We start from the raw sequence: 26,549 nt of genomic DNA, 5'->3' as shown, positions 1-26,549 counted from the left end.
GAGTCCAGTCTCAGCAAACTGAATTCTGAGACATGACCCGAAGAAGAGCTTCTCCCCAACATCCACCCAGACTTTCCAGTCACGGAGACCCCTGTAGACACAGCAGACACACGGTTAGAGCAAATCAACTTTTATCTCCACCGAAAAGACCCATTCCACTGGAGGGGCCTGTGAGCCAGATGGACTTGCCGTCCAGCCCTCCAAGCCCGCTGTGGGGCGGCCAGGGAGGATCCCTGAGTCCAGCTTGTAAACACCAGAGCCAGCCCTGGAGCCTCGGGCCTGTGGGGTCACAGCAGCCCCTGCAGACCCTTGGGTTGGGGACATCTGAGGCTTCACGAGCCTGGGCAGAGCTGCACCCTGGGCTGTCCACTCGGTCACCACAGTACCAGGGACCACCTCGAAGCCCACTGTGGTCGGCCCACAGAGACCTGCTCAGGCTTCAGTAATTGTGAGTCATGATTCGTGTTTTCTGGAGGAGGCAGGCAGAGGCTCCAGGGGCCCGGCCCACCCCGCCCCACACAAAGACTGCGGCTCTCACTCAGCCTCACAGTGTCCTGATGAAAGAGAGACGAGGGGAGCCCAGAGCCAGCTCAGAGCCCGGGCCACTCAGTGGCTGCCGGCACCACGTGGGCCTTTGGAAAATGCCACAGACCCAGCCAGGCGCCTCCGCCCACCCGAAGTCCCCACGCCAGCAGCCGCCCCCCCTAGGCAGGGGTCCAGATGGGCAGAGGGTGGGCTTCGGTGTTGAACACGTAGGCATCCAGGCTGAGCAGGTTTGGGTCGTCAGAGAAGAGCAAGAACAGATACTTGAGAGTCTCCCCCAGGAAGAAGCTCTCCATCTTGTCCCTGGGCTCGGGCTTCTGAGGATCCTGGACGTTGTTGATGGAAGAATAGCCGCCCGAGGGGACCTGCGCAATAGCCAGGGCCTCGTCACCAGACGGGGGGCACCCTGCACCCCCCTCAGCCTCATCACCGAAGCACCCTCCACCTCATGGTGAACGCGGCCCTCAGCGCAGGCTCGGGGTGGAGGTTGCCTCGACGGCGGCCACCCCCGGGCGAGCCGTGGTTCCACCAGAGCCCACCTGGAGACTCCAACAACCCTCAAGCAACCACGACAGACACCGCCTCCCCCAGAACCTGCGCCCAGGGCCTCACAGCCGCCTCACAGGACACAGGGCAGACGGTGGGAGCTGAGGCAGCAGGGGCCTCAGACCAAGGTGACAGCAGAGCCAGGAGGTGACTCAGGCCTCATCTGGCTCCAACGTGGAGGGCATGACCTGAAACGGGGCCTGGCCCACAGTGGGGATGGCGCTCCAGTCATGGGTGCCTCCTAAATTGGGGGGATGCTGGGCCCACAGCAGGGATCCTCCCCAGATAGGTCCTGAGAGATGACTGAGGGGTGCCCGGCCCCTCTGAGTACCCGGGTCCCGCACACCATGAAGCTCAGTGGGAATGGCGATGCCGGGGCCCCCAGGCTGCAGTGTGGCCACCCTGAGGCTGCAGCAAGCCCACCCCTCCTGGACCCCGGTGACAGCAACCACCAAGGGCGGGGCCAGCCCGAGCCCCACAGCCCAGCTGTGTCTGGCCCGGTGGCCATGACCACAGGGGGCGAGGACAGACACTCACCCGCGTGAACCGGCTGAAGCTCTGCAGAATCTCCCAGCCCCAGTCCTGGTACTTGCGGTCCCCTGTGACGCGGTACAGGTAGAACAGGCTCTCCACGGTCTCTGGCCGCAGCAGGTTGTGCCTGTCTGCCGGCTGTGGGCAGAGCAGAGCTCAGGGCGAGGCCAGCCCTGCTAGCACCTCCTCCTGACGGACCCCGACCCAGGCCCAGGCCCACCTTGACCTCCACGTCCCGACGGCCCGGCTGGGGATAAAGGTTGAAGTGCACGATCTCGGGACTCAGCCCCGTCTCCATCTGCCGGTTCATCTGATAACAAGTCTCCATGAGCTCCCGGGCCAGCTCCATGTGGCTGGCGGGCAGGCCGTGGTAGACACCCAGAGCCAGCGTCCCTGGCAGGAAGCACACCAGGTGGTCCTGGAATCAGAGGGTCTCCTCAGCCCCAGATCCCAGGCCTGGCCCTCAGCCTGCAGCTGCACAGGCAGCCAACGTGGGGGCCCAGCGCTGCCTCGGCCCCGGTACCCTGGGAGGGGAGGCCATGCGAGGGCACTTGACATGAACAGTGGAGCCGCCTGGGCCAGGCCCTCCAACCTGGCCCCCACACACCACCCAAGGACCTGCTGCACACCGGGCACGGGGAGGGCTGGGGGAGGGAGCTGCTCTGGGGAAGCCCTGCCCACCCCGGGTGCCACACAAGGCCTCGCTGCCCTGTTGCCAAGACAGGCCCGGCCAGGCAGCCATGGTCTACCTAGGGCCTCCACGTGGGCGCCATGGCCAGGATTTCGTTGTTCTTTTTGACATCACGACTCAGGCACCTTGGAAGCCAAGGTAAAAGGGGCGGCGGCCGGAAGGCCCCACGGACACACTCACCATCTTGGCACTGAAGCGGCCGTGGGCAAGTTCCCCCACGAAGGTGAGCTTACTGGGCTCAGAGTGCCGCAGCAGGTGTGTCCGGACCCCCTCAATGGCTTCCACGTAGTCTTCCAGCAACCTGTGGACACCAGCAGTCACCTCACTCTACCGGGATGGTGCACGGGTCCTGGGTGGCGCCAGGGACAGGCACATGCTGGGCCCACACAAGCACAGCAGGCCTGGCCCTTGCTGGACAGAAGGTGCCACCCTGCACACCCCATGGCCCTCAGTGACGATGCCCCCCTCACCCCCGCCGAGGCCACGGTGAGAAGTGAATGAATACGCTCCCCACAGAAAGGCCTGGGCCAGGCCTGGCTGCAGTTTTCTGACCCACAGTGGGGCGGGGGGGGGCAGCGGGAGCTGGGGGGGTGCCGGCAGGAGCGGGGGGGGGTGCCGGCGGGAGCGGGGGGGGGGGGTGTGTGCCGGCGGGAGCGGGGGGGGGGGGGCCGGCGGGAGCTGGGGGGGGGCCGCGGGAGCTGGGGGCAGTGGGCCAGGCCTCACTGTGTCTCCTGCTTCCCGCCCTGGATCCACTGCTTCAGCAGGTACTCATAGTAGCTGTCGGCCCTGGCGCCCAGCGTGAACACGCCCAGGTGGGTGAAGAGGCCGCTGTGGGTGTTGATGAACATGGGCACTAGCCCATCCTTCTTCCCAGACAGGCCGTGGATGTGCTGCGTCACCTTCTCCACGGCCTCCTGCGGCAGAAAGGGGGACAGTGGGTTTACTGCCTGGGGTGAGCTGTAGAGGGGCTCTGTGAGCTATGCCTCCCCTCGCCCCAGCACCAACTGACTCCCGCAGGAGTCAGAGAGAGCTCTGTGCCCAGCCCACAGCTGTCCTTGCCCACATGGCTCCTGGTGGCCACACCACACAGCCACACAGCCACCAGTGCAACGCACCTGAATGTCACTGCTCCCGACGGGCGGTCACCACAGAGCTGACCCGTCTTCAGGATGGCTCTCATCCCTTACTCGAAGGGACAGCATCTGACAACCACAGGCACTGTCCTCACAAGAGCCTGCCAGACCTAGAGCCTGCCAGACCTGGCCATCAGCCACGGCTCTGGAGGGACGGCCTTCTGAGCCCAGTGTTGCTCCTGATATGAAACACCCGGCTCCACGCCCTCCTGGTGAGCTCCCACTCGTCCTCCAAGTCACAGCCACCCTCAGCTCCTCAGGGCTCACGCCCAGCCGGCAGCACCAGGCGTCCCGGCCCACAGTGGGGCACAGGGTACTGGGAGGTCAGGGCACGCCCAGCAAGGGCTCTCCAGGTCTCTACCCAACGCAGACACCCAAACCCATGCCAAGCGCCTTCACGGCCTGGCTGCTTATCCCTGTGTACCTACAGCAACCACAGGCCCTGGTGACGTGGGGGTGCCCGTGGGCGCCTGGTGGCGTGGGGGTGCCCGTGGGCGCCTGGGGCCATTTTCTGGGCTGCAGTGGAAACGCCTTCTAAACGTCTGCATGGGAGCCTCACGTGGATGGTGTGGGCCGCGCTTCTCCCCACAAGTGGTCACAGTTGCTCTAAAGAGGGATGTGCTCAGCTCATGAATAAGAACAGGGATTCGAACGTACGGCCAAATGCATGAGCAACAATAAACAGACCAGCTGTGCTTCATGAAAATTATCATCTGTTATCTATCAAACTACACTATTAACAAAGTAAAAAGAGACCGGGGACAGTGGCTCACACCTGTAATCCCACCACTTTGGGAGGCCAGAGTGATAAGACTGTGTGAACCCAGGAGTTTGAGACCAGCCTGGACCACATGGCAAAATGCTGTCTCTACAAAAGAGAGACAGGGGTTTTCTAAACAAAATTTTAACTAGCCTGGTGTAGCTGCGAGCTCCTGTAGTCCCAGCTACTCGGGAGGCTACTGCACTCCAGCCTGGGCAACTGAGTGAGACCTTGTCTCCCAAAAACAGAAAACAAAAATCAAAGTAAAAACAAAACCGACAGATGAAAGAAAATATTTGCAAATCCCACTTCTGATATGGAGTGACTATACAGAACGAAGAACTCCTACAATTCAACAAGACAAACTACCTAATTAAAAAAACAGGCAGGCCGGGCGCGGTGGCTCACGCCTGTAATCCCAGCACTTTGGGAGGCCGAGGCGGGCGGATCACAAGGTCAGGAGATCGAGACCACGGTGAAACCCCGTCTCTACTAAAAATACAAAAAATTAGCCGGGCGCGGTGGCGGGCGCCTGTAGTCCCAGCTACTCAGGAGGCTGAGGCAGGAGAATGGCGTAAACCCAGGAGGCGGAGCTTGCAATGAGCCGAGATCGCGCCACTGCACTCCAGCCTGGGCGACAGAGCGAGACCCCGTCTCAAAAAACAAAAAAAAAACAAAAACAAAACAAACAAAAAAAAACAGGCAGTGGGCCAGGTGCGGTGGCTCACGCCTGTAATTCCAGCACTTTGGGAGGGTGAGGTGGGTGGATCACCTGAGGTCAGGAGTTCGAGACCAAACTGGCCAATATAGTGAAACCCCATCCCTACTAAAAATACAAAAATCAGCTGGACGTGGTGGCATGCGCCTATAATCCCAGCTACTTGGGAGGCTGAGGCAGGAGAATCACTTGAACCCAGGAGGAAAGGGCTGCAGTAAGCCGAGATCACGCCACTGCACTCCAGCCCAGGCAACAGAGATAGACTCTGTCTCAAAACAAAAAAACACACCAGGCAGTGAACCTATGAATTACGTTGAGTTTAAAAAAAAAAAAGAGGCCGGGCGCAGTGGCTCACGGCTGTAATCTCAGCACTTTGGGAGGCCAATGGGTGGATCACCTGAGGTCAGAGGTCAGTTCCAGACCATCCTGGCCAACATGGCGAAACCCCATCTCTACTAAAAACAACAGCCAGGTGTGGTGGCGGGTGTAGTCCCAGTTACTCGGAGGCTAAGGCGAGAGACTCACTCGAGCCTGGGAGGTGGAGGTTGCAGTGAACCGAGATCGTGCCACGGCACTCCAGACTGGGTGATATAGCAAGGCTCCGTCTCAAAAAAAAAAAAAAAAAAAAAAAAAAAGGCAAACGACTTGAACAGGCATTTCTCCAAGAAGATGCACAAACGGCCAATAAGTACATGAATTAATCCCCAGCCCCGTTCGTCACTTGGGAAAAATGCACATCAAAACCACTATGTGAGGGCCACGGGGATGGCCACTGCCCACAAAACAGAAAGCAGCGAGTGCTGGCGAGGGCGTGGAGGCTGAGCCCTGGGCACTGCTGGTGGGAATGTGACATGGTTTCGCCACTGTGAAAAAATTATTGAGGTGGGGTCTCAATAATTAAACAATGAATTACCACGTGATCCAGCAATTCCATTTCTACTACTCAAAAGAACCAAAGCAGAGCCACAGGCAGGTGTGTGCACCCGCGCTTCCAACAGCCAAAATGGCACAGCCCTGGCGGAGGGAGGAGTCAACAAAAGTGGCATGGCCACGCAGCAGATATTCAGCCTTAAAACGGAATTTCTGAAGCATCTTCGCGTATGAAGCTTAAAGACGCTGAGTGAAAGGAGCCCAAATAAAGGGACAAATCAGCCGGGTGCAGTGGCTCACGCCTGTCATCCCAGCACTGTGGGAGGCTGAGGCGGGTGGATCATGAGGTCAGGAGTTCGAGACCAGCCTGGCCAACATGGTGAAATCCTGTCTCTACTAAAAACACAAAAAATTAGCTGGGCGTGAGGGCACACACCTATAATCCCAGCTACTTGGGAGGCTGAGACAGGAGAATCGTTTGAACCTGGGAGGCAGAGGTTGCAGTGAGCTGAGATTGCGCCATTGCACTCCAGCCTGGGTGATAGAATGAAACTCCATCTCAGAAAAAGGAAAAAAAAAAAGGACAAATCGTGTGTGATTCTACTCACACGAGGAACTCCACACAGTGAGGTTCAGGGATAAAAAGCTGAACAGTGTTTTCCAGGGACTGGGGAAGGACATGAGGGGTCACTGTGTGATGGGGAAGAGGAGCTTCAGTTTTAAGATGAAAAGGGTTCTGGAGATGAAGGTGATGGCTGCAGAACAGCATGAATGTGTGTAACGCCACCAACCTGTATGCCTGCAACAGTGTGAATGTGTGTAACGCCACAGACTTGTATGCCTGCAACAGTGTGAATGTGTGTAATGCCACTGACCTGTATGCCGGCAACAGGGTGAATGTAACGACACTGACCTGCACGCCTGCAAGAGCGTGAATGTAACACCACCGACCTGTATGCCTGCAACAGCGTGAATGTGTGTAACGCCACCGACCTGTATGCCGGCAACAGCGTGAATGTGTGTAACGCCACCGACCTGTATGCCGGCAACAGCGTGAATGTGTGTAATGCCACCAACCTGCACGCCTGCAACAGCGTGAATGTAACGCCACCGACCTGCACGCCTGCAACAGCGTGAATGTGTGTAACGCCACCAACCTGTATGCCTGCAACAGCGTGAATGTAACGCCACCGACCTGTATGCCTGCAACAGCGTGAATGTAACACCACCGACCTGCACGCCTGCAACAGCGTGAATGTAACGCCACCGACCTGTATGCCTGCAACAGCGTGAATGTAACACCACCGACCTGCACGCCTGCAACAGCGTGAATGTGTGTAACGCCACCGACCTGTATGCCTGCAACAGTGTGAATGTAACACCACTGACCTGCACGCCTGCAAGAGCGTGAATGTAACACCACTGACCTGTATGCCTGCAACAGGGTGAATGTGTGTAACGCCACTGACCTGTATGCCTGCAACAGCGTGAATGTGTGTAACGCCACCAACCTGCACGCCTGCAACAGCATGAATGTAACACCACCGACCTGCACGCCTGCAACAGCGTGAATGTAACGCCACCGCCTGTATGCCTGCAACAGTGTGAATGTAACACCACCGACCTGCACGCCTGCAACAGCGTGAATGTAACACCACCAACCTGTATGCCTGCAACAGCGTGAATGTGTGTAACGCCACTGACCTGTATGCCGGCAACAGCGTGAATGTAACGCCACCAACCTGCACGCCTGCAAGAGCGTGAATGTGTGTAACGCCACCAACCTGCACACCTGCAACAGCGTGAATATAACACCACCGACCTGCACACCTGCAACAGTGTGAATGTGTGTAACGCCACCGACCTGTATGCCTGCAACAGTGTGAATGTAACACCACTGACCTGCACGCCTGCAAGAGCGTGAATGTAACACCACTGACCTGTATGCCTGCAACAGCGTGAATGTGTGTAACGCCACCGACCTGTATGCCGGCAACAGCGTGAATGTGTGTAACGCCACCGACCTGCACGCCTGCAAGAGCGTGAATGTAACGCCACCGACCTGCACGCCTGCAACAGTGTGAATGTAACACCACCGACCTGCACACCTGCAACAGCGTGAATGTGTGTAACGCCACCGACCTGTATGCCTGCAACAGTGTGAATGTAACGCCATCGACCTGCACGCCTGCAAGAGCGTGAATGTAACACCACCGACCTGTATGCCTGCAACAGCGTGAATGTGTGTAACGCCACCAACCTGTATGCCTGCAACAGTGTGAATGTAACGCCACCAACCTGCACGCCTGCAACAGCGTGAATGTGTGTAATGCCACCAACCTGCACGCCTGCAACAGCATGAGTTGTAACACCACTGACCTGCACGCCTGCAACAGTGTGAATGTGTGTAACGCCACCGACCTGTATGCCTGCAACAGTGTGAATGTAACGCCACCGACCTGCACGCCTGCAAGAGCGTGAATGTAACACCACCTACCTGTATGCCTGCAACAGTGTGAATGTGTGTAACGCCACCGACCTGTATGCCTGCAACAGTGTGAATGTGTGTAACGCCACCGACCTGTATGCCGGCAACAGCGTGAATGTGTGTAACGCCACCGACCTGCACACCTGCAAGAGCGTGAATGTAACGCCACCGACCTGCACGCCTGCAACAGTGTGAATGTAACACCACCGACCTGCACACCTGCAACAGCGTGAATGTGTGTAACGCCACCGACCTGTATGCCTGCAACAGTGTGAATGTAACGCCATCGACCTGCACGCCTGCAAGAGCGTGAATGTAACACCACCGACCTGTATGCCTGCAACAGCGTGAATGTGTGTAACGCCACCAACCTGTATGCCTGCAACAGTGTGAATGTAACGCCACCAACCTGCACGCCTGCAACAGCGTGAATGTGTGTAATGCCACCAACCTGCACGCCTGCAACAGCATGAGTTGTAACACCACCGACCTGCACGCCTGCAACAGTGTGAATGTGTGTAACGCCACCGACCTGTATGCCTGCAACAGTGTGAATGTAACGCCACCGACCTGCACGCCTGCAAGAGCGTGAATGTAACACCACCTACCTGTATGCCTGCAACAGTGTGAATGTGTGTAACGCCACCGACCTGTATGCCTGCAACAGTGTGAATGTGTGTAACGCCACCGACCTGTATGCCGGCAACAGCGTGAATGTAACACCACCGACCTGTATGCCTGCAACAGTGTGAATATAACGCCACCGACCTGTATGCCTGCAACAGCATGAATGTAACGCCACCGACCTGTATGCCTGCAACAGTGTGAATGTGTGTAACGCCACACCGACCTGTATGCCTGCAACAGCGTGAATGTGTGTAACGCCACACCGACCTGTATGCCTGCAACAGCGTGAATGTAACACCACCGACCTGCACGCCTGCAACAGCGTGAATGTAACGCCACCGACCTGTATGCCTGCAACAGCGTGAATGTAACGCCACCGACCTGCACGCCTGCAAGAGCGTGAATGTGTGTAACGCCACTGACCAGTATGCCTGGAAATGGTTAAGGTGGTGCGTTTCCTCTGTTTTATCACAATAAAAAACCTGAAAACACACACACACACACACACACACACACATATACACAGCACCTGCTGTGATGAGCAAAAGGTGGCTCCAGGGGAGCCACGTCCAGCCGGAAAGCCCGCCCCCTTACCTGAAACTTCTTAGCCCCTGTGAGGCGGGAGAGCTCCCGGAACTCCAGCTGAATGCTGGTCACCTCGGCCACCGTGCTGTCGGAGGTCCACCGTGGCGGGTGCGCGACTCCAGTGCCGATGTTCACATCTGAGTAAGGAATCTTGGATGGTGTTCTGAAGGCAGGCATTAGCCGATTTCCAAAATCCTCCTGGTATACGAGCAGAGCAGAGAACCAACGTTTCAGGTCACCCAGAGGCTTCGTCTACACGTCATGACTCTCGCCCCCTTGGCCCTAGTGGAGACGCTGAAGCTCTCTGGGGCCAACACAGCAGCAAAGGGAACGGGCATCACTGCACTGAGTGAATGTCTCTACAAGGTCAGTGGTGATCAAAGTGGCTGCATCAGCTCACGAATATGGGCTCAGAAACAGACTCCAGTGCGTTTGAAGAGGAAATAGGAAAACAGTCACATCCCCACAAGTCCGCTAAAGGGGAAACTCCTTGCACGCGAGTCCACTGTCTCCTTGCAGGACACCCCGAGACACTTACAGCTTTCCTCAGGAAGAGACTGTCCCCAGACAGGTGGTAGGCACTCAGCAGCCCCCCCAGGATGCGGATCGTGCTCTCAAACAGGTTGACGTCCACGTCCTTTTCAAAGTGTAACTTCTTCGACACCCACTTCCTGGCTTCCTCAAATTCTGTAACATAAAACAGTAAAGGATGCAGAGACAAATGGATGGGTCCAACGTTTTCCTATGATCTATCCATCTTCAATCTTCAAAATGCGTTTGGCTGGGCATGGTGGCTCACGCCTGTAATCCCAGCACTTTGGGAGGCTCAGGCAAGTGGATAGCTTGAGCCCAGGAGTTCGAGACCAGCCTGGGCAACATGGCAAAACCCCATCTCTACTAAAAATACAAAAATTAGCTGAGTGTGGTGGTGTGTGCCTGTGGTTCCAACTACTGGGGAGGGTGAGGCATGAGAATCGCTTGAACCTAGGAGGCGAAGACTGCGGTGATGTGAGATCGTGCCACTGCACTCCAGCCTGGGCCACGTCACAAGACTCTGTCTCCAAAAAACTCACATTTGAAACCAGGAGGCGAACGTTGCAATGAGCCGAGAGTGCGTCATTGCACTCCAGCCCAGGTAACAGTGTGAAACTCCATCTCAAAAATAAAAGCAAAAACAAAAACATAAAAAACAAGCCCACGTTCTGGGGCATTATCGTTCCCCTACTGCAGGGCTTCAACATCACCTGTCTCGAGGGGGTAAATCTTGAAGTCTCCAACATTTGCGAATAAAACAGTCAGCAGTGTAGTCACTGTGACCACAAATGGGTGACAATCAAAGGCCATGATACAAAAAAATCACACAAGTAATTTACTGGTGGTCTTCAACCTATTCAAAAAATTAGGTAAATGTTTAACATATCGCTTAAATAACTGAAGACATATACTCCCATTCAAAATGGATGTGCTGGTCTACGAAGGACGCTGCTGAGATCTGGACCCAGCGGGGCCCACAGTCACTCATCCCCACCACCCTCAGCTCCAAGAGCAGCACAGCCTGGAAATGCCCCTTGGACGTCCCCCAAAGAGGCCACGCTCAACTCCCGCAGAGGTCCGGGGACAGCTGCCCCGTGAGTGCCCTGGGTGGCTGGAGAACAACAGGAACTGACCATAGTCAGCACGTCCACTGCCGCACCCAGGGGAAGGGAAAACCCATGGTCAGACGCAAACCACAGCGTTCACTCCACGTGCAACCCCCACTCTGCCTCAGCACACGAGGCCCACACGGAGGGCTCAGCCCCTCCCCAGAAAGCACCAGGTACCTTTCTTCAGACCCAAGATCCACATGGTGTCCAGCGCGTCGATGAGCGTGAGGCCGAGGCCGAACCACTCGCTGAAGGACCTGGACACAGGCTTCAGCTCGTCGTGGCCCCACGCGAACTTGCGGTATCCTTTCCACGCGTGCAGGAAGACGTCGATCACGCCCTTCTGGCGATAGTTTGGATGCGCTAGTAGGAGAGAGAGCGAGCACAGGCCATGGCGGGCGTGGTCCCGGCGTCGGCACAGGTGGACACCCTCAGGCAGAGCGCTGCTGTGACCCCCATCGGGTAAAGATGACGGTGAGTTTGGGATGACGGGAAGAGCGGTGGTGGGCACGGCAAAGGGCGGGGCCACAGAGGCTGCAGCAGCCCCCAGGGAGAACACAGTCTGCCAAGGGCCTGAGGCCTCCGGAGGCTGCACAGGATGGCACCTGGCACCCGACCACCAGCCTGAGGCCTGCGCACCTCCGCCTGGTGCCTGGGCAGGCATGCCCTCCTTGGGCCTCGGTGGCCTCTGGCCAAAGGGACAAGACTGGCTGCCCTAAGGGCGCCGGGACAGCAGAGTGGAGCCTGTGGAGCAGCGGGTGAGCATGGTGCCAACTCAGAATGTGAAACGCTGATGGGTGCAGACCTTGACACAAACACCCTCGACTCACACACACTCATTTTCCTGTATGGGCTTCAGGTGCTCCACAGGACTCACACTGCAGACACATTACAGTCGCCTTGGTCACTCTTTTTTTTAATGGTATTTTTTTGGTCGGGCGCGGTGGCTCACGCCTGTAATCCCAGTACTCTGGGAGGCCGAGGTGGGCGGATCACCTGAGGTCAGGAGTTTGAGACCAGTCTGGCCAATATGGCGAAACCCCGTCTCTACTAAAAATACAAAAATTAGCTGGGCGTGGTGGCGCGTGCCTGTAATCCCAGCTACTTGGGAGGCTGAGGCAGAGGAATCACTTGAACCTGGGAGGTGGAGGTTGCAGTGAGGTGACAGAGCAAGACTCTGTCTCAAATATATATATATACTTTTTTTTGGTAGAGATGGGGCCTCACTATGTTGTCCAGGTTGGTCTTGAACTCCTGGACTCAAGTGATCCTCCTACCTCAGCCTCTCAAAGTGCTGGGATTACAAGCGTGAGCCACCGCGCCCAGCCAACATTGACTAATGTGTGGATTGACACGTGTGTAACGGCATCATACCACACATCCTCTCAGGAAAGGTTCTGAGACCTCCTCGCACTCATGGCTTGGCTCTGCCTCTGCACTCATTAATGCCGCAGAGATTGCTACACACCCCTCACAGACCTGGGGCTAGGAGTCCCGGCTCTGGGCTCCCTCCCCACCTCGGAGACACCTGGGGGCATGATGAGAGCAGGGTTCCAGACTCAGCAATCTGCCCTGAGTCCCACAGACAAGCAAACGACTTTGGTGGTGGCGGCCTCAGCCCTGGTTTTCCGTTTGGAGAACGGGAGGGTGACCGGTTTACTGTGTCTGAGGGAGTCATGTGCGGGCAGCAAGCCACCCAGGTGCCAAGGCGAGAGACCGAGGGCACGAGCTGTTCTGGTCTAACAAAATATATAAAGTAAGAACGGTTCTACTAGATATAGATCATAGATATGATTATATATGAATATCATTAATCATTAGTTTCTAGCAATTACTCTTTACTCCAATATTATAATAATCCTCGCTCCACAACTATAACCTAGGAAAAGCCAGGTCATACAGACATAGGAGCCGAGGGGACATAGTGAGAAGTGACCAGAAGACAGGAGTGTGAGCCTTCTTTATGCCTGGGCAGGGCCACCAGAGGGCTCCTTGGTCTAGCGGTAATGCCAGCATCTGGGAAGACGCCCACTACCAAGTGGACCGTGGTCTAGCGGTAGCGTCAGTGCCAAGGAAAAGTACCCACTACTTAGCGGACCGGGAAAGGGACTCCCCGTTTCCTGGGGAAGTTCAGAGAAGACTCTACTCCTCCACCTCTTATGGAGGGCTTGACAGTCAGGCCCGCCTGCAGTTATCCGGAGGCCTAACTGTCTCCCTGAGATGCTGTGCTTCAGTGGTCATGCTCCTGGTCTGCCTTCATGTTCCATCCTGTACACCTGGCTCTGCCTTCTAGATAGCAGCAGCAAATTAGTGAAAGTACTAAAAACCTCTGATACGAAGAAATAATGGCGTAGGCTGTGTCCTCTCTCTCTGTCTCTCCGCCTCGGCTGCCAAACAGGGAAGGGCCCCCTGTCCAGTGGACACATGACTCTCGTGACCTTGTCAATCATCGGAGATGACTCACACGCCTTGCCCTGCCCCTTCTGCCTTGTATCCAATAAATATCAGCGCAGCCTGGCATTCGGGGCCACCACCGGTCTCTGCGTCTTGGTGGTAGTGGTCCCCCGGGCCCAGCTGTCTTTTATCTCTTTTTTTTTTTTTTTTTTTTTTTTTTGAGACTGAGTCTCGCTCTGTCGCCCAGGCTGGGGTGCAGTGGCCGGATCTCAGCTCACTGCAAGCTCCGCCTCCCGGGTTTACGCCATTCTCCTGCCTCAGCCTCCCGAGTAGCTGGGACTACAGGCGCCCGCCACCACGCCCGGCTAGTTTTTGTTGTATTTTTTTTTTAGTAGAGACGGGGTTTCACCGTGTTAGCCAGGATGGTCGCGATCTCCTGACCTTGTGATCCGCCTGTCTCGGCCTCCCAAAGTGCTGGGATTACAGGCGTGAGCCACCGCGCCCGGCCATTTTTCTTTTATCTCTGTCTTGTGTCTGTATTCCTACAATCCCTCGTCTCCGCACACGGGGAGAAAAAGCCACCGAGCCTGTGGGGCTGGACCTGACAGTCATGAGGCTGAGAGAGGCCGGAGTGCACTGAGCTTGGCTGAAGACCGGCACCTGGGAGGCCCCCAACAAATGGTGCTCAGAATGAAGCGGCCCGCAGAGCGGCCTGGGACTGGCCAGGCCGAGACTGGGGATGCAGCATGGGCAGCAGTCTCCAGGGATCCCGTGGGGCAGCCTGGCCCAGACACAAATCTCCCACACACACCTTCTTCTGCAGCCACATGCTCAGGGACAGCAGGCCAAGAGCCACATGGTGTCACCAAGGTTGCAGAGCCAGTGAGGACTCAGACAGCAGGGGGATGCCGAAGGGCAAGGTGCACACCAGGGCTGGGGGGGCCACCCACCACGGCTGGGACGAAGCCTGCACCCATCAGCCACCAGCCCCCGAGCGCCTGGGGAGGAAGGGGTGCAGGCGTGGCCTCACCTGGGGTGCCCTGTGTCCTGGCCGGTGGCAGGGGAGGCTTGGTGGGCACTGCTGCTTTTCTTGAAGGGAGCTCGGTGCCCCGCTCAGGCTCGATCACCGCTCCCCTCCAGCTTCGGGGGAGAAGGAAGGGCGTCAGCTGCCGTCAAACACGTGTGGCTCCGTGTTTCCCATCCCCACGCTCCATACCCACAGCCAAGGCAGGGCCCTGCACCCGTCACGGCCCCATCTTCCTGCGGTGCAGGCTGCTGAGTGGCAGGAAACACACAGTTCAGTCCTGAGCTCCCGTGCCTGAGAGTCAAGACCACAGCACTGCCCCAAGGTCAAGGCTGGCCTGAGGTCAGAGACCAGAGCTTGGAGAATCATGAGAAATACCTCTGCAGAGGCCGGAGGCAGGGGGCCTCTACAGTGGAGATCCAGAGAATCTGCCATCCAGACAGGTGCACTAATGACTGTGAGGTGGCCCCAGGATGCCAGGATGGCCACACAGACGGGGGCTGTCCCTACACACGAGAGGCATGGCCACTCACACTCCCCATCCAGAGTTCCGTCCGATGGCCATCAGGAACAGTTACGAGGCTGTGTAGAGGGCTTGCCGCACAACCTCCTAGCTGTGGCTGGGCCTGAGCGTTCTCTTGGGGCCCTGTGGTGAATCTGTCCCAGGCTCAGCGAAAGGCCTCTTACATCCACGGATGGCTTACATGCTGGGAGTACAAATGTGGCACTTCTGACAGGCTGAGGTCAAATGCTCTTTTGCTCTGGAAGTAAAGCCTCCTTGCGTTCAGGCCAACGCTAACTAGAGTGCAGTGACCCTCAAATTCTCCGCTTGGCAGTGAGGACCGCTCACATGCACACATCCACGCCTCTCACCATGCACCTGAGTTCAGGGCCTCTGGGCCCGTTTCTTCAGAGCCCATCTCTCATGGCTGACAGCGCTTGTCTCAGGCCACTCCTGCACAGCAGCCCTCACTGGCCCTGGCTCTGTCCACAAAGCAGAGCTCAGGTCTGGCCCACACTTTGTGGGGGAGAGAGGATGCCTGCGGGGAGCCCTGCCTTCCGCCTCAATTACATCAACTCTGTTTCTAAGAGCATAACATGGAGCCAGAAACGAGGCTGAGATGCCCCAGCACCGAATGAAGCTTCACCGGGATCCACAACCTGGACCTGACCAACCAGGCAGAGGACAGCACCCTGGGAGCCTGGGCACTGGGCAACTCCCTCTCCCTCTGCTCTCTGCTCGACCAGATGGGGCTCGGGAAAGGAGGTGGCCCAGGCAGCCAGTGTCCACCTCTGAGCCTGGCTCCCCATCCCCACCCACCCGTGCACCCTTCACACCACACGAAATGTTCTGAGACATTATTGCATACCATGAGGACATTATCGGGGACCTAATTTAGCTCTGACCTCCAGTTTTAAAAATTCGATTCTGTAATCTAAGGTTGATGAAGACAGATTATAGAGCATACATTGTCAGTTTCAAAGGAAAACAGATCTCAGACACAACGTGTTTTCGCGACCTTGTTTTTTGGAACATAACGGCCTGAGCTGCGGTGTGCAGCCTGCCCTGCGCTCTGTACCTGATGACCGTCCGCTGCGGATCTCCTTCCGGCCGGGGGGCCACAGGGACTTCTTCCCTTTTCATGGCCTCCTCCTGGGTCCCATCCTTCAGGTCTTGGCTGGGGGGTCTGATCTGCAGGTGAGGTGGTCCCCGCTGGACGTGTCTTTGTGATTTCTGTAGAGAAATCAGTCACACAGGAAATCATGGGGCGCCTGCCAGCTGCCCTTCTTTCCCTCTACGGGACGCCCTCAGATGCAGCCCACACCTCACTGACTGAGCTTCCACCTCACCTCAGACTAAATTACTTTCGTTTTTCAACACGACAGGCAGCTTCAGAAGACAGCTCCTTAGGAGCCTGGGGACACTGCCGACTGGCTCATCGGCCCCAGGCAAAGCACTTCAGCCCCTCCCGCGGTGGGAATATTTCCAAACTCTCACAGGTCCTAAAGGCTTCATAAGAAAGGGCTGCAGCAAACACCAGCTCCAGCAACAGCTCTGGGTCCCCAGGCCTCCCGCACAGTCATCGCAACGTAAGGCGCCCACATCCTCACTACAAAGCACAAAGCTTCCGATGACATATGGAGCTGGGTTCCCCTTGCCAGGCACCCCCCTGCTGTGTGATGAGGGTCTTTTGGCCACCCCCCACCGCCCCGTTCCCTGTTTCCACACCTGCAGACACAGAGCCCCATCCTCTGCTTCCTTCCCCGTGTGAACAGGAGCGTGGGAAAGCTGCAGACTGCATCACAGACCGAGGCTTAGTTCCTCTTGAGTCTAGAGGCAAATTCATTCTTTCCAATGGCCTCAGTTTTCTGTGGTATTGCCAAACCTTGATTTTCATTATTATTATCATACAGACAGGGTCTCCTTACGTTGCCCAGGCTGGTCTCAAACTCCTGGCCTCACGAATTCCTCCTGCCTTGGCTTCCCAAAGTGCTGGGATGACAGGTTGGAGCCACCACACCCGGCCCAAACCATAATTTTGTACTTCTTTACTGATGGATGTTTAGATTGTTCCACTTTTTTTTTTTTTTTTTTTTTTTTTTTAAAGGAAAGAGTGACTACTTATGGCTGGGCACGGTGGCTCACGCCTGTAATCCCAGCACTTTGGGAGGCTGAGGCAGGTGGATCACCTGAGGTCAGGAGTTCAAGACCAACCTGGCCAACATGGTGAAACACCATCTCTACTCAAAGTACAAAAAATTAGCCAGGCATGGTGGCGCATGCCTGTAATCCCAGTCAGTCTTGCTTTGTCACCCAGGCCAGAGTGCAATGGTGCAATCTTGGCTCACTGCAACTTCCACCTCCTGGGTTCAAGCAACTCTCCTGCCTCAGCCTCCCAAGTAGCTGGGATTACAGGCACCCACCACCATGCCAGGCTAATATTTTGTATTGTTAGTAGAGCCAGGATTTCACCATGTTGGCCAGGCTCGTTTTGAACTCCTGGTGTCAAACAATCCACCCATCTCGGCCTCCCAATGTGCAGGGATTACAGGCGTGAGCCACCATGCCTGGCCCCAGCCTGTTTTTTTTTTTCTGCCTGCCTCGGCCTCTCAAAGTGCTGGGATGACAGATGTGAGCCACTAGTTCCACTGTGTGTTTGTCTAGTCTCTTCCCCACCAAGTCGTGCAATCACTGTCCTCTTCATTTCCCTGCTATTGAGTCCACAGTGGGAGGTCGGAAGAAACTATTAGAATTACATCACTAAGATCATCTAGTCTTAAATCACCATTACGCGGGTCAGGTGCGGTGGCTCACACCTGTAATCCTAGCACTTTGGGAGGCCGGGGCAGGAGGATCACTTGAGCCCAGGAGTTCCAGACCAGCCTAGGTAACAAAGTGAGACCTCACCTCTACAAAAAATCAAAAAGTTAGCCAGGCGTGGTGGCACATCCCGGTAATCCCAGCTACTTGGGAGGCTGAGGCAGGAGAATCACTTGAACCTGAGATATGGAGGTTGAAGTGAGCCAAGACTGTGCCACTGCACTCTAGCCTGGGCAACAGAGTGAGACTCTGTCTAAAAAAAAAAAAAAAAAAGGCCGGGCGCAGTGGCTCAAGCCTGTAATCCTAGCACTTTGGGAGGCCGAGACGGGCGGATCACGAGGTCAGGAGATCGAGACCATCATGGCTAACACAGTGAAACCCTGTCTCTACTAAAAAAAATACAAAAAACTAGCCGGGCGAGGTGGCAGGCGCCTGTAGTCCCAGCTACACGGGAGGCTGAGGCAGGAGAATGGCGTAAACCGGGAGGTGGAGCTTGCAGTGAGCCGAGATCCGGCCACTGCACCCCAGCCTGGGCGACAGAGCGAGACTCCGTCTCAAAAAAAAAAAAAAAAAAAAAAAAAAACAACAACACACCATGAGTTCAATGATCACAGTTTTATGATCTTGTAGGGACGTTCATCTGAGTTTTAGTTTTATTCCCAAATTTTCAATAGAGGTTTGAATTTTGATAGGGAGTCAATGGATTTACAGATTAATTCAGGGAGAACTTAAATCTTTTATTTATTTATTTATTTGCAGACAGAGTCTTGCTCTGTCGCCCAGGCTGGAGTGCAGTGGTGCGATCTTGGCTCACTGCAACCTCCGCCTCCTGGGTTCATGCCATTCTCCTGCTTCAGCCTCCTGAGTAGCTGGGACTACAGGCGCCTGCCACCACGCCTGGCTAATTCTGTTTTTGTGTTTTTAGTAGAGGCGGGGGTTTCACCATGTTAGCCAGGATGGTCTCAATCTCCTGACCTCGTGATCCACCGCTTCGGCCTCCCAAAGTCCTGGGATTACAGGCGTGAGCCACCGCGCCCGGCCACTTAAATCTTTACAGCACAAGAATAAAATGTCTAATTATTTAGATCTTTTCAAATACCTTGAGTGTTATACTTTTATTCATACTGACCTTCTGTGTTTTAATATCAGGATTATTCCTGTGAACTTGGTGGCATTCTTTTCTTCTTATTGTGATGGAGATCTCTTTTCTTTTTTTTTTTTTTGTCGAGACGGAGTCTCACTATCACCCAGGCTGGAATGCAGTGGCGCGATCTCAGCTTGCTGCAACTTCAGCCTCCCAGGTTCAGGTGATTCTCTTGCCTCAGCCTCCTGAGTAGCTGGGATTACAGGCACACACCACCACGCCTGGCTAATTTTTGTATTTTTAGTAGAGACGGGGTTTCACCATGCTGGCCAAGCTGGGGTCTCAAACTCCTCACCTCAAACCTCAAGTGATCCGCCTGCCTCGGCCTCCCAAAGTGCTGGAACTACAGGCGTGAGCCACTGCATCCTGCCGAGATCTCTTTTCAATAATATTTTCTAATTGATTACTGCTACTATATAGCAAAGTTCTCTAAACCTAATTTCTAAGCCTGATGAAGTCATAAGAAGCATACTTGGTAAAGGATGAAATATTCTAACTCACAACAGTCATACAAATAATAAAGGAAAATATGAAATTCCTAAGACTCATCAAAGGACACGGACAGCTTCCGGGATGGGAGCACACACGGCCGCTCATCACCTCTCCTCTCCTGTAAGTGTCCCTGCTTCTAGGCGAGACACACAAACGTCTATGAAAAGCAGGCACCAGTTTTTGACTATCGCATCGGAAACATTACCAACACGAGAATGCCCAGTGCTGCCAGGGTACCACTGACTGCTACTCTCAGCACCGTAGCAGGGGAAGCAAATTCGGGAATAGTTTGTCATGATACACATCATAGGACTTCAAAATATTCACCCCCTTAACTCTTAATAGTTTATGTACTACGGATGTAATGGGGACGTTTACAAATGAAGAAATAATCAACAGATAAATGACTTAGAAATGATGGTTTATCCAAGCAATGGAGAAGAGCTATAAAAATCTGCATGAAGGCCGGGCGCGGTGGCTCACGCCTGTAATCCCAGCACTTTGGGAGGCCGCGGCGGGCGGATCACAAGGTCAGGAGATCAAGACCACGGTGAAACCCCGTCTCTACTAAAAATACAAAAAATTAGCCGGGCGTGGTGGCGGGCGCCTGTAGTCCCAGCTACTCAGGAGGCTGAGGCAGGAGAATGGCGTAAACCCAGGAGGCGGAGCTTGCAGTGAGCCGAGATCGCGCCACTGCACTCCAGCCTGGGCGACAGAGCGAGACTCCGTCTCAAAAAAAAAATCAAAAAAAAAAAATCAAAAAAAAAACCAAAAAAACAAAAATCTGCATGAAAGGGAACATTCTCATGTGCATAAAAAAAAAATAGGGGCCGGGCGTGGTGGCTCACGCCTGTAATCCCAGCACTTTGGGAGGCTGAGGCAGGCGGATCACAAGGTCGGGAGATCGAGACCATCCTGGCTAACACAGTGAAACCCCGTCTCTGCTAAAAATACAAAAAATTAGCCGGGCGTGGTGGCGGGCGCCTGTGGTCCCAGCTACTCGGGAGGCTGAGGCAGGAGAATAGCGTGAACCCGGGAGGCGGAGCTTGCAGTGAGCCGAGATTGCGCCACTGCACTCCAGCCTGGGCGACAGAGCAAGACTCCGTCTCAAAAAAAAAAAAAAAAATAGGGACCAATCCAGCCCCTAACCCTCAATTATGTATACACGTGTGTATCCACATGCCAATCCAGAACCTAACCCTCAATTATGTATACATGTGTTTATCCAAATAAAATTATCATTTTTTTTTTTTTTGAGACAGGGTCTCCCTGTCATCCAGGCTGGATCATAGCTCACTGTAGCCTCAACCTCCTTGGCTTAAGCGATCCTCCCACCTCAGCCTCCCAGGTAGCTGGGACTATAGGCATGCACCATCATGCCTGGCTAATTTTTTTTTTTTTTTTGGTAGAGATGGGAGTCTCACCTTGTTGCCCAGGCTGGGCGTAAGCAATCTGCCTGCCTTGGCCTCTGAAAGTGCTGGGATTACACGTGAGAGCCACCACACCTGGCCAAATAAATTGAAAGACAAATACCAAGTGTTTCAAGAGTTGGACTGGAAATGGGTAATGTATGGCTGTGTTTTCCCCTTTATACCTTCTCAATGTTCCCATTTTCTCTCCTAAGTCCCTATAACATTTGAAATCAGCCAGGTGTGGTGTCTCATGCCTATGATCCCAGTACTTTGGGAGACTGAGGCAGGAGGATCACTTGAGCTCAGGAGTTAGAGACCAGTCTGGGCATCATAGTGAGACCTCATCTCTATTAAAATATAATTTTAAAACTTAAAAAAAATTGAAATCAATCAAAGTAAAATGTTAACAGAAAGGGATCTGGCCTAAACACAGTCTCATCCCTAACCAGGTCTAGATAAGTGCCAGGGTGTGAACAGGAGGGGCGGTGCAAGTGGTCCCTGAAAGGCAGGATGTCTCCAAGTCGACACTTGAGAAAGACACAGAATATTCACCACCCACCACCCCAGTTGCTCCTGGACACTAGGTGCTGGCTTATGGGTCACTTGTGAGGGGTGGAAACACATCTTTCAATGGAAAAAATGCCACAGTCTGCTCTCAGGCAGTTATGATACTCCATATGCAAAGGAGAGGAAGGACCAAAGAAGGAAAGGAAGCACCTGTCGGCTTTCAAGTCAGAAAAATTCAATTTGTAGACAAAGACCTTGGTCAAAGGCGGACGCCCTCACACCCAAGAGTGTGGAGCCGTGGCCCCATGGCCAATCGAGAACAGGAGTCTCCCACCAGGCACGGCACCTTCTCGGGGCCAATTCCCACCCTACACCCTCTGCCCTGCTAGACCACCCTTGGAGAAGCTGCTCAGCGACAGGAATGCTGCCTTTGAAAGGAGAATGTGGGCTTGCTTCCTTCTGCTCTTTGGTACTGTCCATCCCCTCTCTATTGAGCTTACAGCAATTTTAAAAGGACACATTTTCTTGTTAAAGAAATCAAAGGGGCCGGGCGCGGTGGCTCAAGCCTGTAATCCCAGCACTTTGGGAGGCCGAGGCAGGTGGATCACGAGGTCAGGAGATCGAGACTATCCTGGCTAACATGGTGAAACCCCGTCTCTACTAAAAATACAAAAAACTAGCCGGGCGTGGTGGCGGGCGCCTGTAGTCCCAGCTACTTGGGAGGCTGAGGCGGGAGAATGGCGTGAACCCGGCAGGCGGAGCTTGCAGTGAGCCGAGATCACGCCACTGCACTCCAGCCTGGGAGACACAGCGAGACTCCGTCTCAAAAAAAAAAAAAAAAAAAAAAAAAGAAATCAAAGGGCCGGGCGCGGTGGCTCATGTCTGTAATCCCAGTACTTTGGGAGGCTGAGGCGGGAAGATCACGAGGTCAGGAGTTCGAGACCAGTCTGGCCAACATAGTGAAACACCGTCTCTACTAAAAATACAAAACTTAGCCGGGCATGGTGGCAAGTGCCTGTAATCCCAGCTACTTGGGAGGCTGAGGCAGGAGAATCGCTTGAACCCGAGAGGTGGAGATTGCAGTGAGCAGAGATCAAACCACTGCACTCCAAGCCTAGGCGACAGAGTGAGACTCCGTCTCAAAAAAAAAAAAAAAAAGGCTGGAAGTGGTGGTTCACACCTGTAATCCCAGCACTTTGGGAGGCAGAGGTGAGCAGATCATGAGGTCAGGAGATTGAAATCATCCTGGCTAACACAGTGAAACCCCATCTCTACTAAAAATACAAAAATTAACCAGGCATCGTGGCACACGCCTGTAGTCCCAGCTACTCGGGAGGCTGAGGCAAGAGAATCACTTGAACCCGGGAGGCAGAGGTTGCAGTGAGCCGAGATCGTGCCACCGTGCTCCAGCCTGGGCAACAGAGCCAGACTCTGCCTCAAAAAAAGAAAAAACTTCAAAACGCCCCCACAGCAGTCTGGGGGTGACCCAAGCTCATGGGGGCCAATGCCACTCTTGCTGGATCCTTGGCCAGTGGGCAGCAGCCTGCCTCCATCTCCCAGCCCAGGAGCTGTTCCTCGGCAGGTTACCACTCCCAAGGCCGCTGTTAGAAAGCGCTGTGTGTCCCTATCACGGCCCTGAAGGGAAGTGAAACCTCCACCTGGTGCTGAGGACTCTGGTCACAGGTGAAGCTCCCAAGGCACTCCCACACCTCCCAGACACAATCACAGATGTACCAACAACAGTAACTAATACCCTAAGGGCCTTCCGAGCAGCCACACCAGAGTCAGCACCACCCTGGTGTTTTCAAGGGCGTTGAGGATTTGGCTGTTCTTCCAAACATTCACTGACAGGACATTTTCCTGGTTCTCCGGCTGCCTCCTGACCCATCCCCAGTCTCCACTGCCCCTGCCCTCCTCCCTGACCCCAATCTTCTCAACCTGGTGACACCCAGACTAGGCCTGGCCCCTTCTTACCACCTTTCCAGATGACACAAACCACCTGTACCTAGGGACTCCTAAAACCTGTCTCCCCTGGCAGACTCTGATCCTGGCACCACCTGCCCACCAAGGTCTCCACGGTGCCTCCCAGGCATCTCACAGTGGGCAGATCCAAAATGGAGCCCCTCAGTGTCCCCAAGCCAGAGCCTGTGCAGCCTGTGCTGGCCCCTCCACCCGGAGACCTGCCCTCTTTCTCCCAAGGCCACTCCTGCAGAGCCCTCCTCCCCCCACTCAGCTTTTCCCACAGCCAGGCAGCTCTCCTGGCCTCCTGCCCTCCACTGTGTCTCCACCCAGCAGCCAGAGCAGTTTCACAGTAAACATCTCAGACATCCAGTCCATGCCAAAATCTTCCCACACACATCAGCTGAACACTCCAGTGCTGCCTCCAGGATCTGCAGGACCAAGGCTGGTCTGAGCCAATCCCTGCTCCCTCTCCCAGCCCTGAGAATTTCACCTTCCCGCATATGCCAAGGTCCTCCTTGCCTCAGGCAGTTTCACTCAGGCTCAAGTCTGCCTCTCCCCACCCTGCCTGGTGCCAGCAGCTTCTCAGCCCTCAGATCTTGCCCTCAGTGCCACGGCCTCCCCTGAGCACTCAGGACCAGCCACTGTTCTTCACCAGTGCCCTGCTCTTTTCCACGCAGGATGTACACCATGTGCCACCTGCCTCTGCCCGTCTATGCCTGGTTTCTCACCAGCCTCGCCTACCAGCTGTGGCTTCTCGAGAGGAAACAGGTCTGTCTTATTCAACACTGCACAGTCAGAAGTAAAATGGGAACTGGCCACGGCTGGTCTTCAAGAAGAATGAAGCAAAGACTATGCCTCTCTTTCCCCAAGTATGATCCGACCAGTCCAGAATGAGAGAGAGGTAAACACATGGTAACAAATGGTAAAGGAAAATAGTTATTTTTAATCTTCAATGGTTTGAAATGCCTCTGGATTGAACCCCAGTTATAACTCCACACCATTTGCTCAAAGTACCTGCGATGAAATCTCTGGGAAGTCCTCAGGGTCGGTGTCTGCCTTCTGAGGAGCTGGTAAGACGGGTGGATTTGCTGGTTTCAACCCAGTGATTTCTGGCCTCATCTTCTGCTCTTCCTCTAGCCTGAAAGCCAGAGCTGAATAAGAGAAGCTATTTTATTTCAAATATGCCACAAGGCCTACAAGAGATTAAACTGCTTCATAAAAACGCTTGGCAGGTGCTATCCCTTACAAATCAACATTATGAGACCTGATAGTGACTGAAATTAATTCAACAATAGCCCAAGGGAACGAATTCTTTTTCAAAACACTTGGCAGTTTGTGTCCTTATCCATAACACAGAACCTCAAACCTTTTGCCTTCCTATTTTCCATTCAGGGACGTTCAGCGTGTGGCAGGTGGGCAGGAGTCCTTTAGCTCTGCTCCACAGAGAAGCATCTTAGACCGACTGACAAGAGATTCTCTACGTCCTCACCAGAACTCTGCCTGGTCTTTTCCAAATACACGCTAATGAGTGTTATGAAATTAGTGTGGTTATTTAGGTTGAGTGTTCAAGCCCACCAGCTGACTTACTCTATGAGGGAGGCTGGACGTACCGGTACTTACACCAGATGCCTAGAAAGCAGTCAGACAGCATCAAATTGACATCTGTGTTCTAGACAAGTGGTTAAATACAGCTCTACCTTTCCCTTTATCTTGATTTCTTGTCAATTCATTGCCATATATGCCTCCTGGAGCTGTTTAAGGTAGAATGCAAGACTGCTTCTCCCCAATCAAACCTCAACACTGATATCATTTTTAAGTACACGTATTTCTGATACCTTTCCAATGGTCAGCCAAGTTGATGTAGAAGAGGAGTCCACAGAAAATCAGAAAGGCAAGGAGGAAGAGAATCATATTCCGCTGCAATCTTGACAGTTGCTTCCATTTCTAAGAGAGGTACAGAGAATGACATTTCTTACTGAATATATCACACGGAAAGTCTCAACTGTCACAAATTGTGAGGAAAATAAGGAATGCAGGAAAATCCAGTGTTCAGCTCTCTTTCTTTCTTTCTTTTTTTTTTTTTGAGATAGGGTCTCATTCTGTCACACCTAGGCTGGAGTGTCGTGGGTGGAACGCGGCACGAGCCACCGTGCCCAGCCAGCTCTATTTATTTTGAATGGGGAAAAGTTCCCTCTCAGCAGGGAGTAGGAACATTGCTGGGACAATACTACAGATGTCATTAATACAGTAGTGTAGATGACACGTAAGAAAAAAGTTGAAACATTTCTGTCATATTTCATCAGCAGTGGAAAAAGACTCCCGCGATTCCCACAGATGTAACCCAGGCACCGCCCAGGCGATGCATGGATCCGGATGTGGTTAAGTTATCAATGCCCTTTGTCCTGAGACCACCACTAACACGCCAGGAGCCAACGAAGAGGGGCTCATTTCTCACTGTACTGAGGGCAGCATACACCACGGGGAACCTCCGGTTTCTGCTCCAAGAGGGGCAGGCGCCTGGGCCAGGACTTTGCAGAAAAGCGAACGAAGCCCAGAAAACCTGCTGGGGCTCCAAGCCCTCCTCCCACCACCGCCCCGCAGAATTTGGGCCCCTGAGACCGCTGCAGCCCCGACCCGGAACGCACATTTGCCCCTTTTTGCAGGGAAGGGGTGGAGAGGGCGGCGCCGGGGAAGTCGAGTCCGCCCGCCCAGGCCCCGCTAGAAGCCGCAGGCTGGGAGGGCGGCGGGCACAGCGGCCCCGGGACCCGGTCAGCCCGGCGCGGCCCTCACCCTCCAGCACGAGCGCCGCCGCCAACTCTTGCTGTTGTCATAGCTCTCGCCAAAGCTCAGCGTCACCGAGATGAAGTCCCGATGAGGCGGCGGCGGCGGCGGTGGGTACATGACTACGGTGGTGGCTACAGCCCAAGGGGCCCCGCCCACTGGCGGCGTCAGGAAGTCCGACTGAGAGGAACCGAGAGCTCCGCTCCTGCGGCCCTCGCAGGCAGCCATTGCACCGCCGTCAAGAGCCCGTCCATCGCACGGATACACGACTGCGCATGCGCCACGTCTCTATAAGGCCACTGCGCCTGCGCCTGTCTCCGCACGTTCCAGCGTACGCGACTGCGTTCTACGGCGGCTGCGTCAGAGAACGGCTGCG

At 54.7% G+C, this 26,549-nt stretch overlaps 2 protein-coding genes and 1 non-coding gene across 52 annotated transcripts; all 3 read right to left on the bottom strand.

The window, feature by feature from the left end:
- Nucleotides 1-114: 114 nt before the first annotated feature.
- MAN1B1 (mannosidase alpha class 1B member 1) lies at nt 115-26,465 on the bottom strand. The gene is made up of 13 exons (XM_050760508.1): nt 26,183-26,465; nt 25,228-25,336; nt 24,407-24,543; nt 16,134-16,288; nt 14,560-14,669; nt 11,313-11,498; nt 10,031-10,179; nt 9,502-9,690; nt 3,035-3,225; nt 2,492-2,612; nt 1,841-2,038; nt 1,627-1,758; nt 115-908 (listed from the first exon to the last, which is right to left on the bottom strand). The coding sequence occupies exons 1-13, from the start codon at nt 26,399-26,401 to the stop codon at nt 705-707; spliced, it is 2,100 nt and encodes a 699-aa protein (XP_050616465.1). The 5' UTR covers nt 26,402-26,465; the 3' UTR covers nt 115-704.
- On the bottom strand, nt 3,911-9,526 carry LOC126936943 (uncharacterized). 50 transcript variants are annotated; one of them, XR_007719608.1, is made up of 8 exons: nt 9,213-9,526; nt 8,690-8,972; nt 8,290-8,373; nt 7,455-8,052; nt 7,026-7,219; nt 6,870-6,907; nt 4,886-6,827; nt 3,911-4,569 (listed from the first exon to the last, which is right to left on the bottom strand). XR_007719608.1 is itself a non-coding variant. In XM_050759969.1 (7 exons), exons 1-7 carry the CDS (start codon nt 9,423-9,425, stop codon nt 6,512-6,514), a joined length of 1,680 nt encoding a protein of 559 aa, XP_050615926.1. In that variant the 5' UTR covers nt 9,426-9,526; the 3' UTR covers nt 6,412-6,511. The 50 variants fall into 50 exon arrangements, 47 of the variants coding, with proteins under 47 accessions (XP_050615926.1, XP_050615921.1, XP_050615935.1 ...); XR_007719607.1 differs by having other exon boundaries at nt 4,886-6,907; XR_007719609.1 differs by lacking the exons at nt 6,870-6,907; nt 7,026-7,219 and having other exon boundaries at nt 4,886-6,705; nt 7,417-7,854; nt 7,893-8,052.
- LOC126938165 (small nucleolar RNA SNORD62) lies at nt 17,736-17,821 on the bottom strand. The gene has a single exon (XR_007719991.1). It is a non-coding gene; the product is annotated as a small nucleolar RNA SNORD62 (small nucleolar RNA).
- Nucleotides 26,466-26,549: the final 84 nt, after the last annotated feature.

The sequence above is a fragment of the Macaca thibetana genome, chromosome 15, assembly GCF_024542745.1.
Source record: "Macaca thibetana thibetana isolate TM-01 chromosome 15, ASM2454274v1, whole genome shotgun sequence".
Lineage (NCBI taxonomy): Eukaryota > Metazoa > Chordata > Mammalia > Primates > Cercopithecidae > Macaca > Macaca thibetana.
The sequence above is the reverse complement of the archived record's forward strand: the minus strand, read 5'-3'. Positions and strand labels throughout refer to the sequence as shown.